Source organism: Branchiostoma belcheri, unplaced genomic scaffold (assembly GCF_001625305.1).
Source record: "Branchiostoma belcheri isolate BF01 breed outbred unplaced genomic scaffold, Haploidv18h27 scaffold24, whole genome shotgun sequence".
Lineage (NCBI taxonomy): Eukaryota > Metazoa > Chordata > Leptocardii > Amphioxiformes > Branchiostomatidae > Branchiostoma > Branchiostoma belcheri.
The window spans coordinates 843744-856354 of record NW_017803843.1 but is presented as its reverse complement, the minus strand read 5'-3'; the positions used below and the strand labels follow the sequence as shown (position 1 = coordinate 856354).

Genomic DNA, 12611 nt, shown 5'->3' with positions numbered 1-12611 from the left:
TGAGACTGATGTCATAGGAGTCATATTTTGTAGTATTTTCATACGTGTAGTTGATCTTAATATACAGTCATAGTGGGAGGTGGCCATTACAAGAGAGGTTTTAACTGTCAGACTACCGTAGAATGAAATAAGCATTTGTTCTGTTGTGCTATGCTGTGCTGTGCTGCAAAGGAATTTGCGGGACCAAGTTTTCGTTATGGCCTAACCGGGTGTTACGTACAGGGGTCAGGGTTCAGATCGATCAGGAATGTACATGTAGACTGGTTGCCAGCGCGAACCGGAGCGACGTGTTTATAGTGACCCTGAAACATTCAAGGACATTCGTTGATGTACAGCCAGCAACACAAAACGTGAAATGTAATTATAAAAGACCAGTGCGAGTCATTTTTTAAGGATATGAGACCTTAGTATTCTGTGAAGTCTTAAGATAGAAACAACCCTTCAACAACATCTTAGTATGAAAAAGGTAGAAGGTTGCCTCCCTCTTATATATAATCACCGTTCTACTGGCCACGATACACCTAACCATACACCATGAGAAGCATGACATTTATTTACGAATTCCATAAACATATACCTTCATTACAATATTGTTGAATCATCTATTTTGCTTTAAGCTTGTTTTTTTTTATATATTCACAGTTAAGACAGTTGAAGTCATGGCTAGTCCTGATGAGGAGCAGATAGCGATAGTCGGGCTGTGGTGCCGGTTTCCACGCGCTGACGGACCACAAGACTTCTGGAGAGTCCTTGTAGACGGAGAGGATTGTGTACAGGTATATTCTTTAGCTTCGTGAGTTTCTTGACCTGGGATACGTAACGGCATGATAATATTCGTCGTAGGTCATCATACGATTTTGATGTCATAAAATTTCCTAATAACAGACTATGACTAAACCAACAACGGCCGACAATGGTCTAAGACAGTCGTTTTGGAAACAAGACAGATGAATTGTACGGCACATACGACATACGACTGTCCTAAGAATGATCTTAGTAGTTAGCTTGCAAGCAAACGGCGCTCGTCAGCGACGGATATGACCAGGCGCCTATAAACTGTACGTTGCATGAACCACTACAGGATCGCCACTTACAGTTGGGTGGTACGTTTGTTGGCATGATAATTTAGAGGACTTAGCAAGAGTAGTTACCAAAGTGGTATGTGTGTGTGGGTGGGGGGGGGGGTGGGGCTACCATAGAAGCATTAATCGATGCGCGGTAATACAAGGCCATGGCGCATGTGCACACCAATTACAGTACACTTACACTGTGTACACGTGTATGTGAGAGTTGGATACGAAGTCCACTATCGTTGATTTCTTCATAGAGCTGATTTTAAAGAAAGATAAGATATGCTCCAACGGGAGGTGGCGATGTGACTCTAATTTCAACTGGAGATATTCTTCTAAACCTCATGTTTCAAACCAGTCGTGGCTACCGACATCATATAGTGTTTAATGGCGTGTGTGTGCAATTATCTATAGGCCCATTACCCTTCAGTCGAAACGCCCTGTGAAGCGAAGACCGGACAAATGGTGGAAGTATAAGATGAAAAGAAAATTGTATATTGAGAGCTCTAAACTCAACGGCCAGCTGTCTCTTATATCTTCACCGCTTCTTGTCGTTACTAAACACATTTATCGTGTGTATTGTTTAGGAGATCCCACCAGACCGCGGAATCCAGGAGACCTCGTACGGTACTGACGGGAACACTCCAGGAAATATGTCCGCGGAGAGGGCGGGGCTTGTGGAAGGGTATCGGTATTCTGACTATCACTACACACTGTGAACACTGTATGAAATCTCACAAATAAAACATTTTGACGGTTTGACGGTCATTTCAAAATGTCCACAGACGTGTGTGTGTGGGGGGGGGGGACGTTATCGTAACAATCTAGTAAAAGCATCCTGTTGCCGTCCTCATAATACAAATATAACATACAACTTACATAGCACTGTAGCGTGTACTTATTATAAAGTATTTGATTTCTAACTACGTTCATACCTATTAAACACAGCAAGACTATCCTCACAATTTGAAAACATATACGATAACACTACAGGTACAAGGAGTTTGACCCCAGCCTGTTCGGACTGACGGAGGAGGAGGTATCCCGGATGGACCCCCCGCAGCACCTGATGCTGGAGTGTTCGTACAAGGCGTTTGAAAATGCCGGCATCACGATGGACGAACTGGACGGCAGCGACACCGGTGTTTTTGTTGGTCTGTGGTATTTAAAATTGCACCTTCAAGATACATGTGTATTACTAGTACTAGTCATTTGATTCGTGGGAACGTGTCAGAGATGAAACTGTCAAATCTAACCCCTAGTAGACCTAATATTACTCAATTACTGAATAGCAAAGTTCTTTATACACAACCACCTGTTGAACAAGAACCGACGTTTCAATGACCGTCTGTGATCTTCATCAGGGCAATTATGACTGGCTATACATTGTTACAACAATGAGATATGTGGTCGTTGTAACAGTGTCTATGTATATCACAATTACTTTACGTTTGGGACCTAACTGTTCGCAGTAACACCTAGCTTCGGTGCACAGCGAGACAGTCATAATTGGCATGATGAAGATGACAGACGTCCATCGAAACGTCGGCTCTTGTTAAACGGTGGTAATGAGTAAAAACAAGTTGAAATGATATTCAATCATTCGCCAACCTGATGAAATTATTCACGGAGGTACTCACTTACTGTGCAGGGGCGACACCATGCGGTCACATATCAGAAGATGACGTAGACCCGTCCCAGGTAACGGGAAACTCCGTCCCGGGCGCGGCCACGTCTCTCCTGGCGGCACGGCTGTCCTACACCTTCAACCTGACCGGCCCGGCCCTCACCGTAGACACCGCCTGCTCGTCGGGACTGTACGCCGTGCATCTCGGCTGTCAGGCCATCAGGGCAGGTAACGATAGAACTCGTTTACGTAAATAGACTATAGCGCTATTAAGTGCTAGCTTGATCATGTATACATGTATGTATATGAACAAGATATTCCTTTTACTTAGCCCAGTGGGTATGCTTGTACAATAAATGTCTGCATGTATATTCATTCATTCATATAACGGGTTATGTACGTAGATAAGAACATGTTTAAAACAAGCGAAAACAATTTCCTTACTGATACCTACTTGATGATTTGTGATACATGCATATTTTCAAGGTGAAAACAAGGTAATTAAAGGGTACTAAAATCGTTTTAGGTGACTGTTTCATGGCGATCTGTGGAGGTGTGAGTTTCATTCGTCAAAGCAGCATGTTGGAGTCACCGTCCTGGGCAGGCATGGGTAGACCTCCTCCCGATGGACGATGTAAGCCCTTCTCGGCGGCAGCTGACGGATACGCCCGGGGGGAGGGCTGTGGGGTCGTCGTGCTGAAAAAGCTAGACTGGGTGAGTTACAATCAGTCATTATTCTGGAATCCATCCCTACGGGCGACTGCAGTGACTAGAGAATCGGCAAGTAGCTCGTAGGGATGGATTCCAGGCTGATCTGTCATTACTAGTAGATCCTAGTACTGCGCTTATATCTGTGGTCAACGTTTTACTGAAATGACTGATATCTTTGAAGGGTGACATTTGGAGTACGAAATTGACAAAGGAGTGTATATCTAATCCGAATCCATGCATCATTAATTCATCCAGGCTTTAGAACACAGAGACCACATCTGGGCCGTCATCCGAACGGGAGTGAACCAAGATGGCCGCACCGCCATCCCCATCACCGCCCCATCACAATCCCAGCAGGAGGAATTACTCCGCCGCGTTTACGAACACTACAAAATAGATCCCCAAGACATCGACTACGTCGAGGCTCATGGTACAGGCAGTCCAGACGGGGACACGGTGGAAGCGAACAGCCTGGGCAACACCATAGGCAAGGCCAGAAAACCTGGCGATCCTCCAGTGTTAGTAGGTTCAGTCAAAAGTAACATTGGGCACCTGGGGTCAGCAGCCGCCATGGCGGGAATCATCAAGGTTCTCTTGATGATGAAGCATGAGAAAGTCGTGCCAACCTTGCACTTCAACAAACCGAACCCAAACATTGATTTTGACCGCCTGCATATGTCCGTGGCGACGGAGGTACTGGACTGGCCACTGCGAGGCAAGGACAGAAGGCTAGCCTGCGTTAACTCCCTTGGATTAAGCGGTTCAAACGCCCATGCCATCTTAGAGCAGATCCCTAGGAGCGACAATGAATCTGAGGAAGAGGAAACAAAGTGCGCTATTGTGGCCTTATCGGCAAGGACGAGGGAATCTCTGAAATTGGTAGCGGAGGATCTTATCGGCTACTTGCGACTCCACCCTGCAATATCAGTACAAAGACTTGCCTACACATCAACAATGAGAAGAACCCACCACAACTACAGACTAGCAGTATCAGGTAGCTCTGTTGAGGAGATAGAGCAGTCCTTGACAAAGGCGCTCAATAACATTGAAGAGATACAATCTACCAAGACCGCAAGACGAACGTCAATAACCAGTGATGATTTTGAATCTAACAAGCGGGTCATATTTGTGTTCGGTGGACAGGGAACTTTGTGGGAGGGTGTTTGTCTGGACCTGATGGACAAAGAGCCAGTCTTCAGAGCAAAGCTGACGGAAATAGATTCCCTGTTTAGTCAGTACGTGGACTGGTCCTTGCTCAAGAATTTGTCGGAAAGAGAAGATTTCAAAGTACCGCTTGTAGCCCAGGCCCTGATTTTTGCCACTCAGGTGGCGCAGTTTGCGCTATGGCAGTCGTGGGGCGTCACGCCGGACGCCATTCTCGGCCAGTCGGTGGGAGAAGTAGCCGCGGCGCATTGCTCGGGAGCCCTGTCGTTATCAGAAGCCGTGCGTGTCATCTATCACCGAGGACGCCTACAGAATGAAACCGCGGCTGGGAAGATGCTCGTCGTCGGTAACCTCCCGATCGCGGAGGCGGAGGAGCTGTGCAGGGGCGTGTCGGCAGAACTCATCGTGGCTGCCGAGAACAGCGCCACCTGCTGTGTGCTGACGGGGAGCAGGGACGCTGTAAACGGCATACATGAGCGGTTGAAGTCGATGAATGAAGACAGTCTGGCTGCCGGGCAGCTTTTTTTGAGAGAGGTTCAGGGAGTTCACTTTGCTTACCACAGTCCCCACATGGACCCCATCCGCGAAGAGTTGCAGAAGTCGTTGGCCGACCTGACAGGACAACCGCCGACCGTGGAGCTGTATTCCACCGTGACGGGAGAGAGAGCCACGACAGCAGACTTTGTGACTGGAGACTACTGGAGCAGACACGTGAGGCAGCGTGTGATGTTCAGAAGTGCGATGTCAGCAGCCCTACGCCCGGAAAAACACAACGTCGTGGTGGGAATCGGGCCGAAAGCGCCGAATAGAAACTACATCAAGCAAACTGCATCGGATATGACGCTAACCTACGTTGCGTCCGTAAAGCCGAATCAAGAATACCAGGCGATGTTGCAAGGTCTCTGTGATCTATACCAGGTCGGTTTAGAACCAAAATGGGAGTCCTTGTTTCAAGGACAAAAGTACACTTCATGCCAGGTGCCACGATATCAGTTTTCTCGAAAGCTACTCTGGTCTGAGACGGATACGACTCTTGCCCGACGAAACAGTCTTGGAGTTTTAGCAGGCTCCGGGTACCCTTTCCTCACCAGGGTTTCTACAAATCCACCAAGGTACGACTTCCCTATAAGCAAGCAGAACATGCCGTATCTTTACGACCATGTTATGGACGACGCCGTTGTCGTTCTGGCTGCTCAGTACTGTGATCTGGGGCTTGCTGCGTGCATGGACGCGATCTCCCCGCGACAACCGATCTCCAACTGTAGGACAAGCGTGATGTTCCTCGAGCCAGTTACCATCAGACGCCATGAGGACACACCCGTCATTACAGTCACTGTCAGTCACGACGAAGATGACGGAAAAATTCATTTTGAACAGCGCACGGACCAAACTCTACACGCCACGGGCACTGTCGCCTACGGGAACCGGCAGCAACCTACCGTAAGCAGGCTTGACATAGAAGATGTGCGATACCGCTGCCATGACACCATATCTAGCGATGACCTGTATGAAGTGATACAGACAACTGGCTTGAAATACGGACCTACACTCCGCAGCCTAACGGAATGTTGCTATGGAGATGGGACGCATGGCAAGGAAGTCATGGCCCTCATTGTTCTCCACGACACCGTGGCAGCAGAGATGCACAACTACTGCATACACCCTGCTGTTCTCGACTCCCTGATACAGGCAAATTTCCTGCTTGCACTAGATGTTCTACGTCAAGCAAACGGTAGACGTCTGAAATTTCTCCCCGTCTCCATCGAAAGTCTTGTTGTTGTCAAACCTGTTGAGGAACGCATGTGGGCGTACGTGAAGCAGACTCGCGCCGCGCCAGGGACAGTTCGATCGAACGGCGTTCTGGCGGGGATAGACGGGCAGGTCATCCTCGAACTGAGAGGACTGGCCGTCGGGATACGGGCGGACCCGGGCGGTACGGGCAGTTTTGAGGACCTGGTCTACACGACAACATGGACGGCCGCTCAGTCTCAGTGGGTAGGAGAGGTTGACCCACAGCTCGTCGATGAATTCTGCCAGTTGAGGTGTCTGGTGCTCCAGGATGACTGCGGGATTTCCAACCAACTGGAGCCTTTCATCAGCCCCGATTCTGTCTTCATCTCCCTGGGGGACTTGAAGAGGACAGACTACCGGAACGACGAACGCGCGTTACCAAAGCTGCTGCAAGAAATGGATGTGAACTTTGACTTTGACTTCGTTCTGCACTGCTGTGGCATGTCTCGACTGAATCCAGAAACCTTGGACACGGAAACGCTCGATGCCCGCGTAGAATTAGCGTGTGCAAGTCTTCGACAGGTGATGAAGATGCTAGCGACAAACAGCAGCATGATCCCTGTTAAAGTCGTCACGCGCAATGTCCAGTTCTCCATGTGGCAAGAGTCGTTGGGAAGTGACGTCGACAGCGCCTGGCATGGTCTGATCGATCTCGTCGGAGCGCCCCTGTGGGGTTTGATCCGCTGCGCTATCAGGGAGGGGGCTTACCCGTCACTGCAGCTTGTCGACTTGTCTTCCGGCGACAACTTCGAGATATACACGCTTCTTCACGAGCTTGTCACAAACGAGTTGGAAAGCTCCACCGAAATCATGTGCGTCGAAAGCACGAAGTATTTCCTGGAGATTGTCCCGTCCCCGCTACGCGGCGAGTCTACCTCGTACCGGATCAACAGCGCTGAAGAGGGATGCAGGCTGAAGATTCAGACCACAGACCCCACAACACCCGTGAATATCCACGCAGTCTACAACAACCAGCGTGTAGAATCACGAGCCGGGCATGTCAGCATCAAGGTACACAGGTGTCACGTTCAGCCAGAGAACATGTATGCAGTTACCGGTGAAGCTCAAATCGGGCATGTGATCCACTGGCCATTTGACGCCGATCGTGGGTGGGACCTCCTCAGCCTGGACTTTGTAGGAACCGTAGTGCGGGTACCCTCAAAGGGCAAGCTTCGTGTCGGTGACCGCGTGGCCGGTGTGTACCCTGCGGTAGCTTCATCTGTCGTCTCCCTTCCCGCGTCAGTCGTCCACAAGCTGTCCGATCTCCCACTTTTGCAGAACCAGCCCTGCTTGTCGTATTTTGTTCTGGCCTGGGAAATTCTGGTACGCCTGCTGAACATCAAGCCCAAACAGAACGTCTGGTTGATAGAAGAAACCACAGGCACGTCTTCACCTGCGGCAAAAGTCATTGAAGCCGTAGCGCGGGGTTTAAAAGCTACCTGTTACATGGTACAAAAGGCGAACAGTCTGCCAAGTGCCATGATGGACACAGTTGTTGTGTTCGGAGGGCTACAAACGCCCCTTAGATCCCAGCTTGCAGACGTGGTGGCTAAGAATGGAAAAGTCGTCTACCTGAGCTGCCATACTTCAAATAAGAACCAACAAATCAGTGCTTCCCTCAGAATCAGGCCAGATGTACGAGTTTTGAGGGTCGACACAAGCACAGTGTTCCACGAGACAAATTTAAACAGGATCATGCCGAAGGTGTTTAAATGGATATCGTTGCTGTCTCCAAAGAAGATAAGCATGGATCTTCCCTTTACGGAAATCCCCTTGTCCTCGTCCCCTCACACAGCAGATCGTCATGATGCGGAAACAAAGAGTAGGACAGAGATCGGCATGGTCTGTTTCAGTACACAGTCTGATGATGAAGTACAGGGCACTCCCGTCATCTGTAGGAGAAACGCGCTCTTCAGGCGTGACGCTGTCTACGTAATCGTCGGCGGTCTGAGCGGCCTGGGTTTCCTCACCGTGAAGTTCCTTGCCGAAAGAGGTGCGGGGAACATCGTCACTGTGTCCGGCAGTCAACCCAAGGCGGACACCGTGGCGGAACTCAGGAGCGTCGGAGAAAAGCACGGAGCAAAAATCGTATGCCTCACAGCTGACGTCACATCTTACAGCAGCGTCGCCGCTGCATTGGGCAAGCTCAGGGACTACCTTCCCGGCATGCCTCTCAAGGGCGTTTTCAACTGTGCTGTCGTAATCAGCGACGGGATTCTGATCAACCAGAGTCACGCTCAGTTCAAAAAGGGAATGGATGCCAAAGTGTTGGGCGCCTGGAACCTGCATCTAGCCACAAGACATCTCAACCTCGATTATTTCGTGTGCTACTCGTCCATGTCCTCGGTGTTTGGAAGCGGTGGACAGACAAGCTACGGGGCGGCTAACGCTTTCCTAGACGGCTTCGCCTGCCTCCGTCGCCAGATGAAAATGGCCGGTCAGACCATCAACTGGGGTGCCTTGCAGTTGGAGGTTGAAGAGAGCAACAGAATGTTTGCTAAAACCTTGGAGAAAAGGGGAATCCGAGCTTTGCACAAAGACAAAATTTCAGAGTGTCTGGAATCTTGTCTTGTTCTCAACCCCGTCCAAATGATAGCTGTGGACCTAGACCGGTACCGTTTCGCGTCCGCGCTGAAAGGGTTTCCGGATTTTAAAAGGGTGCGAACGCTTCTAGGGGACACTGATGAGGGAATTCCAGATGACGTAACGTTGACCGCACCTGTAGATCTCGACAACCTGGGACAAATGGAGGAAGAAGACAGACGGAAGGCAATTGACTCCTTGACTCGAAAAGTGTTTGATAAACTTCTGAACACGGAAGACGAAGCCGGACACATCATTCACAGTTCAGTGGTCGACATGGGCATGGACTCGCTACTGGCACTCACCGCGCAGAACATCTTTAAGACCAAGTTTCACGTGGACGTTCCAAGGATCTCTCTGCTGGGCAAGAAGTCAACCATACAGTCTATCAACGACCTGGTCTTCGAACAGCTCAATAAAAGAATCGGCGAGAGGCAGGCGGTTCCAGTGTCCGAGAACGACGCGGAGGCCCACAGCAGTGTCGATGGGAGACATCACGAGGGCCAATAGAGGTAAAATAGATTGAGGTTACCCCTTCTTTTTAGAGCACATTCTGGTATAGTCTCTAGTTTGTACTGTGCTTGTAATGTAATGTAGACAACACTTGCAAATCAACCTCTGGTATATTGAGCTGTTCTTCCGGATATGATGTCGTAGACAGTGAACCAGTGCATTCCGCATTAACAATTAGCCATATGTGATGTTCCAACTATCATAACACCCAACTATAGCAACGGCAATGACTTTTTTCTGTTGGAATTGCAGGAAGTTCTACCTTGACCTTGGAAACGGCCAAAAGAGCAACTTGCTACAAAACGACGAAAATGGCCGGAAATAGGACTGAGAAACCGAGTGGACATAAAACGGATTGTGTTTTCGTCAATATGACTGTCTATTGACCTAAATGAGAATCCAATGTTGTAATAGTATATATTTGCCTTAACAATGTGTATAGTATCATGTAAAGTGATCATAAAACCCTGTAGATAATAGGAATGATTTCATGAATTGCTTCAAGATACATTACTAGATATTGGAACAGAACACTTCACCAAGTATACGTAAATGAATCTTTTATATTTACGTGACATAGCCACTGGCACTGCTGCTGCAATCCCGTATTTTTGTAGTGAAATTTAGACGTAAAATTGTTTTCTTTCCTTTCTGTGAATGATTGTCACATACCAACACATTTTTATCATGCTGCCATTTTGTCATTTATACATGTATAGTACTGCTGGGGTAAGCTAAAGCCGCTTTTGGCAATGAAATATAAAGTCAGGGAGACAAGCAGGCGTGCTAACGGTACTAACAAACTAACGTATGTATTAACAAAGCTTTGTAATTAAAAGTGAGTGGTAAACGTACATATTTTGGACTGAACTATATTATAGATTGTTGCCGCCAGAAATGTATATTACTGTTAGGGCCACTACTAGTATTGTTGGTCTAGCTTATCGCCCTTGCATTACGTCACGTGCGCGCAACAAAAGCTGATGATGAAACTAAACCCTTTTGACTGGTCATTAAGCACACACTCTCGGAGTCATGGAACTAAAGTCACAAAGCTAATCATGTTGTCTGAAGCTTTATTGACAACTGTCTCCTAGAAGACGTACTCCTGGAGGTCGGACTCGTCTGGCTCGTACGTCTCCAGGGGTTCTTGGTCCCAGGAGAAGCCCTCGGGATCCTCCTCCTCCGACACGGGGCTGACGCTGGGTCCGGCCGCCAACTTTTTGGCCTTGGCTACGGTCGCCTCCACCTGAACCTGGAGGTGGGAGGGACGAAGAGTCAAACAGAAAGCGATGTAATAAAATCTTTCAGACAGATCCATGTATGTCAACTTGTATGTTCAGCTATTTATATGTATAAGAAAAAACGATACTCCCTGCTTTATAGTTAGAAAGATGCAAAACTTGCATGAGTTTTCCTAAAATAATTTCATCAGCAGGTTGGTACAACGTAGTATATTTGGGTTTCCTTTTACACAACCAGTAAACGTGCCGCCTACACTGGCTACATGTAGCAGCGAGAATCCGTACTCCGGTCAGAAACCGTGGAAGATGTTTGATAGGCATCGAAAGGTGAGAGTTTTAATGGTTGTGTGAAAGAAAACCCCAATATCCTACTGCATGTGTTTTGGTTCTACGTGTAACACCACCTGGCGTCGTTCCGCGGCGTCTTCCTGGCGCTTCCGCTGGTCTTCCCAGGAGGCCCTCTTGGCCACCCGGGCCCTCCTCAGGGCCAGCCGCCTCTCCAGGGCCTTCATCTCCCGGCTCTCGCGCGTTGCGATGACGTCGGAGTCGCTCACAGACGTCAGGACGAAGGCTGTCCCTCCAGACGGCTTCTTTGCCGTCACTTTGGCCGCCTTCTTCTCCGTCTGGTCGGCAAGTTTGCGGGATCTTTCAGCTAGAATCTCCTGCGTAAATTACGGAACAATGGAGAGGGACAGACGTGTGTGCTTACTAGTATACCTTAGCCTCAAACAGGCTTCGGGAAGCGGCTGGAAAAAGTAGATATTGCCATGATATTTCATAGATTTCTACCTTCATGATGTTGCTAAAATATACTAGTCGACAAGATAATATCCCAGGGGATTTAGTCCACTAGAGAGTACAGTTTAACACTCCCAAAGCCTGGTAAAGGCTACTTTATATCTGTGAATACTTGGATTCTAGGAGAAGTTGTGTCTGAAATCTCTCTGTCAAGTATTAAAAGTATATGAACATTTTCTCACCCGTCTCCTGACGTCTGCGTTGCTGAGCTCTCTCCTCAGCTCCGTCCCGGACCCTGCCGACTTCTTCTTGAACTGCCTCCGCCTTTCCTCCATCCTCTCCTCCAACTTGCACAGCTTGATCGGGCGACGCGGCGGACGCTTCGACGTCGACGGGGAGCTGGGCTCCTCGGCGGTGGCCGGCACCTCGAAGGCCACGGCGTCCCCGTGACATTTGAGGGGTAACACGCCCTCTTCTCGCAGCTGGACTAAAACGTCGGATGACGACTTGCTCGGCCTCGGCTGGGACATCGGGGCGGATGGACACTTCGTCACTGGCACCAGTCCCGAACCTAAAGCAGACGTTAGATGGCCAAGGTTTGTGTGTATGTGTTATGTACATGTATGTATTTATATGTGTGTGTGTGTGTGTGTGTGTGTGTGTGTGTGTGTGTGTGTGTGTGTGTGTGTGTGTGTGTGTGTGTGTGTGTGTGTGTGTGTGTGTGTGTGTGTGTGTGTGTGCGCGCGCGCGCGTTTAACATATACCTTTGCTCTCTCTGTATCTTCCCATCATGTTGTGCGACATCTACAGAAAGGTCCTCTTCCACAGCGTTTACAGAAATTCCCTTCACATCTTTCACTGCCTTCTCATCCCAGTCTCCTGGTGACACTTTTCCGTCCTTGGTCAGGCACCAACAACTCGCTAGCTTCAGTAAGAAATCACACATGGCCACCGACTGAGCGTCCGGTCGTGACGACCTGTTCAGCGGCCCCCGGGAAACGTGTTGTTCTAAACACACCCATAACCACGTTGGAGATAGAACACCGACGTCACAGAGGTTCTTTAAAGCATTCAAAGTTACTGGAGGGTTTCCTAAGAATGTAACGTTACAGCTTCAGGTCCTGTTAAAGAAAAGAAACATGAAAATCGTAAACAGTATTCCGGATTTTC

General features: G+C 48.7%; 2 protein-coding genes across 2 annotated transcripts; one reads left to right on the top strand and one right to left on the bottom strand.

Annotated features, from left to right (window-relative positions):
• Positions 1-654: 654 nt before the first annotated feature.
• LOC109471215 (phthiocerol/phenolphthiocerol synthesis polyketide synthase type I PpsD-like) lies at positions 655-10181 on the top strand. Its single transcript, XM_019770504.1, has 7 exons — positions 655-776; positions 1658-1755; positions 2064-2224; positions 2722-2925; positions 3224-3411; positions 3664-9458; positions 9712-10181. Exons 1-6 carry the CDS (start codon positions 660-662, stop codon positions 9454-9456), a joined length of 6561 nt encoding a protein of 2186 aa, XP_019626063.1. The 5' UTR covers positions 655-659; the 3' UTR covers positions 9457-9458; positions 9712-10181.
• A 57-nt stretch (positions 10182-10238) lies between these two features.
• Positions 10239-12456, bottom strand: LOC109470962. Its single transcript, XM_019770059.1, has 4 exons — positions 12189-12456; positions 11684-11994; positions 11108-11365; positions 10239-10714 (listed from the first exon to the last, which is right to left on the bottom strand). The coding sequence occupies exons 1-4, from the start codon at positions 12385-12387 to the stop codon at positions 10553-10555; spliced, it is 930 nt and encodes a 309-aa protein (XP_019625618.1). The 5' UTR covers positions 12388-12456; the 3' UTR covers positions 10239-10552.
• Between the last annotated feature and the right edge of the window lie 155 nt (positions 12457-12611).

What these genes read in the sequence shown, in the direction of transcription:
- LOC109471215 (XM_019770504.1), top strand. Translation starts at nt 660, where the DNA reads ATGGCTAGTCCTGATGAGGAGCAGATAGCGATAGTCGGGCTGTGGTGC. An exon ending in ACGGAGAGGATTGTGTACAG is followed by an intron (nt 777 to 1,657) that starts GTATATTCTTTA and finishes TGTATTGTTTAG; the next exon opens with GAGATCCCACCAGACCGCGG. An exon ending in CGACACCGGTGTTTTTGTTG is followed by an intron (nt 2,225 to 2,721) that starts GTCTGTGGTATT and finishes CTTACTGTGCAG; the next exon opens with GGGCGACACCATGCGGTCAC.
- LOC109470962 (XM_019770059.1), bottom strand. Translation starts at nt 12,387, where the DNA reads ATGTGTGATTTCTTACTGAAGCTAGCGAGTTGTTGGTGCCTGACCAAG. An exon ending in ACGCAGACGTCAGGAGACGG is followed by an intron (nt 11,366 to 11,683) that starts GTGAGAAAATGT and finishes TAATTTACGCAG; the next exon opens with GAGATTCTAGCTGAAAGATC. An exon ending in ACGCCGCGGAACGACGCCAG is followed by an intron (nt 10,715 to 11,107) that starts GTGGTGTTACAC and finishes TCCCACCTCCAG; the next exon opens with GTTCAGGTGGAGGCGACCGT.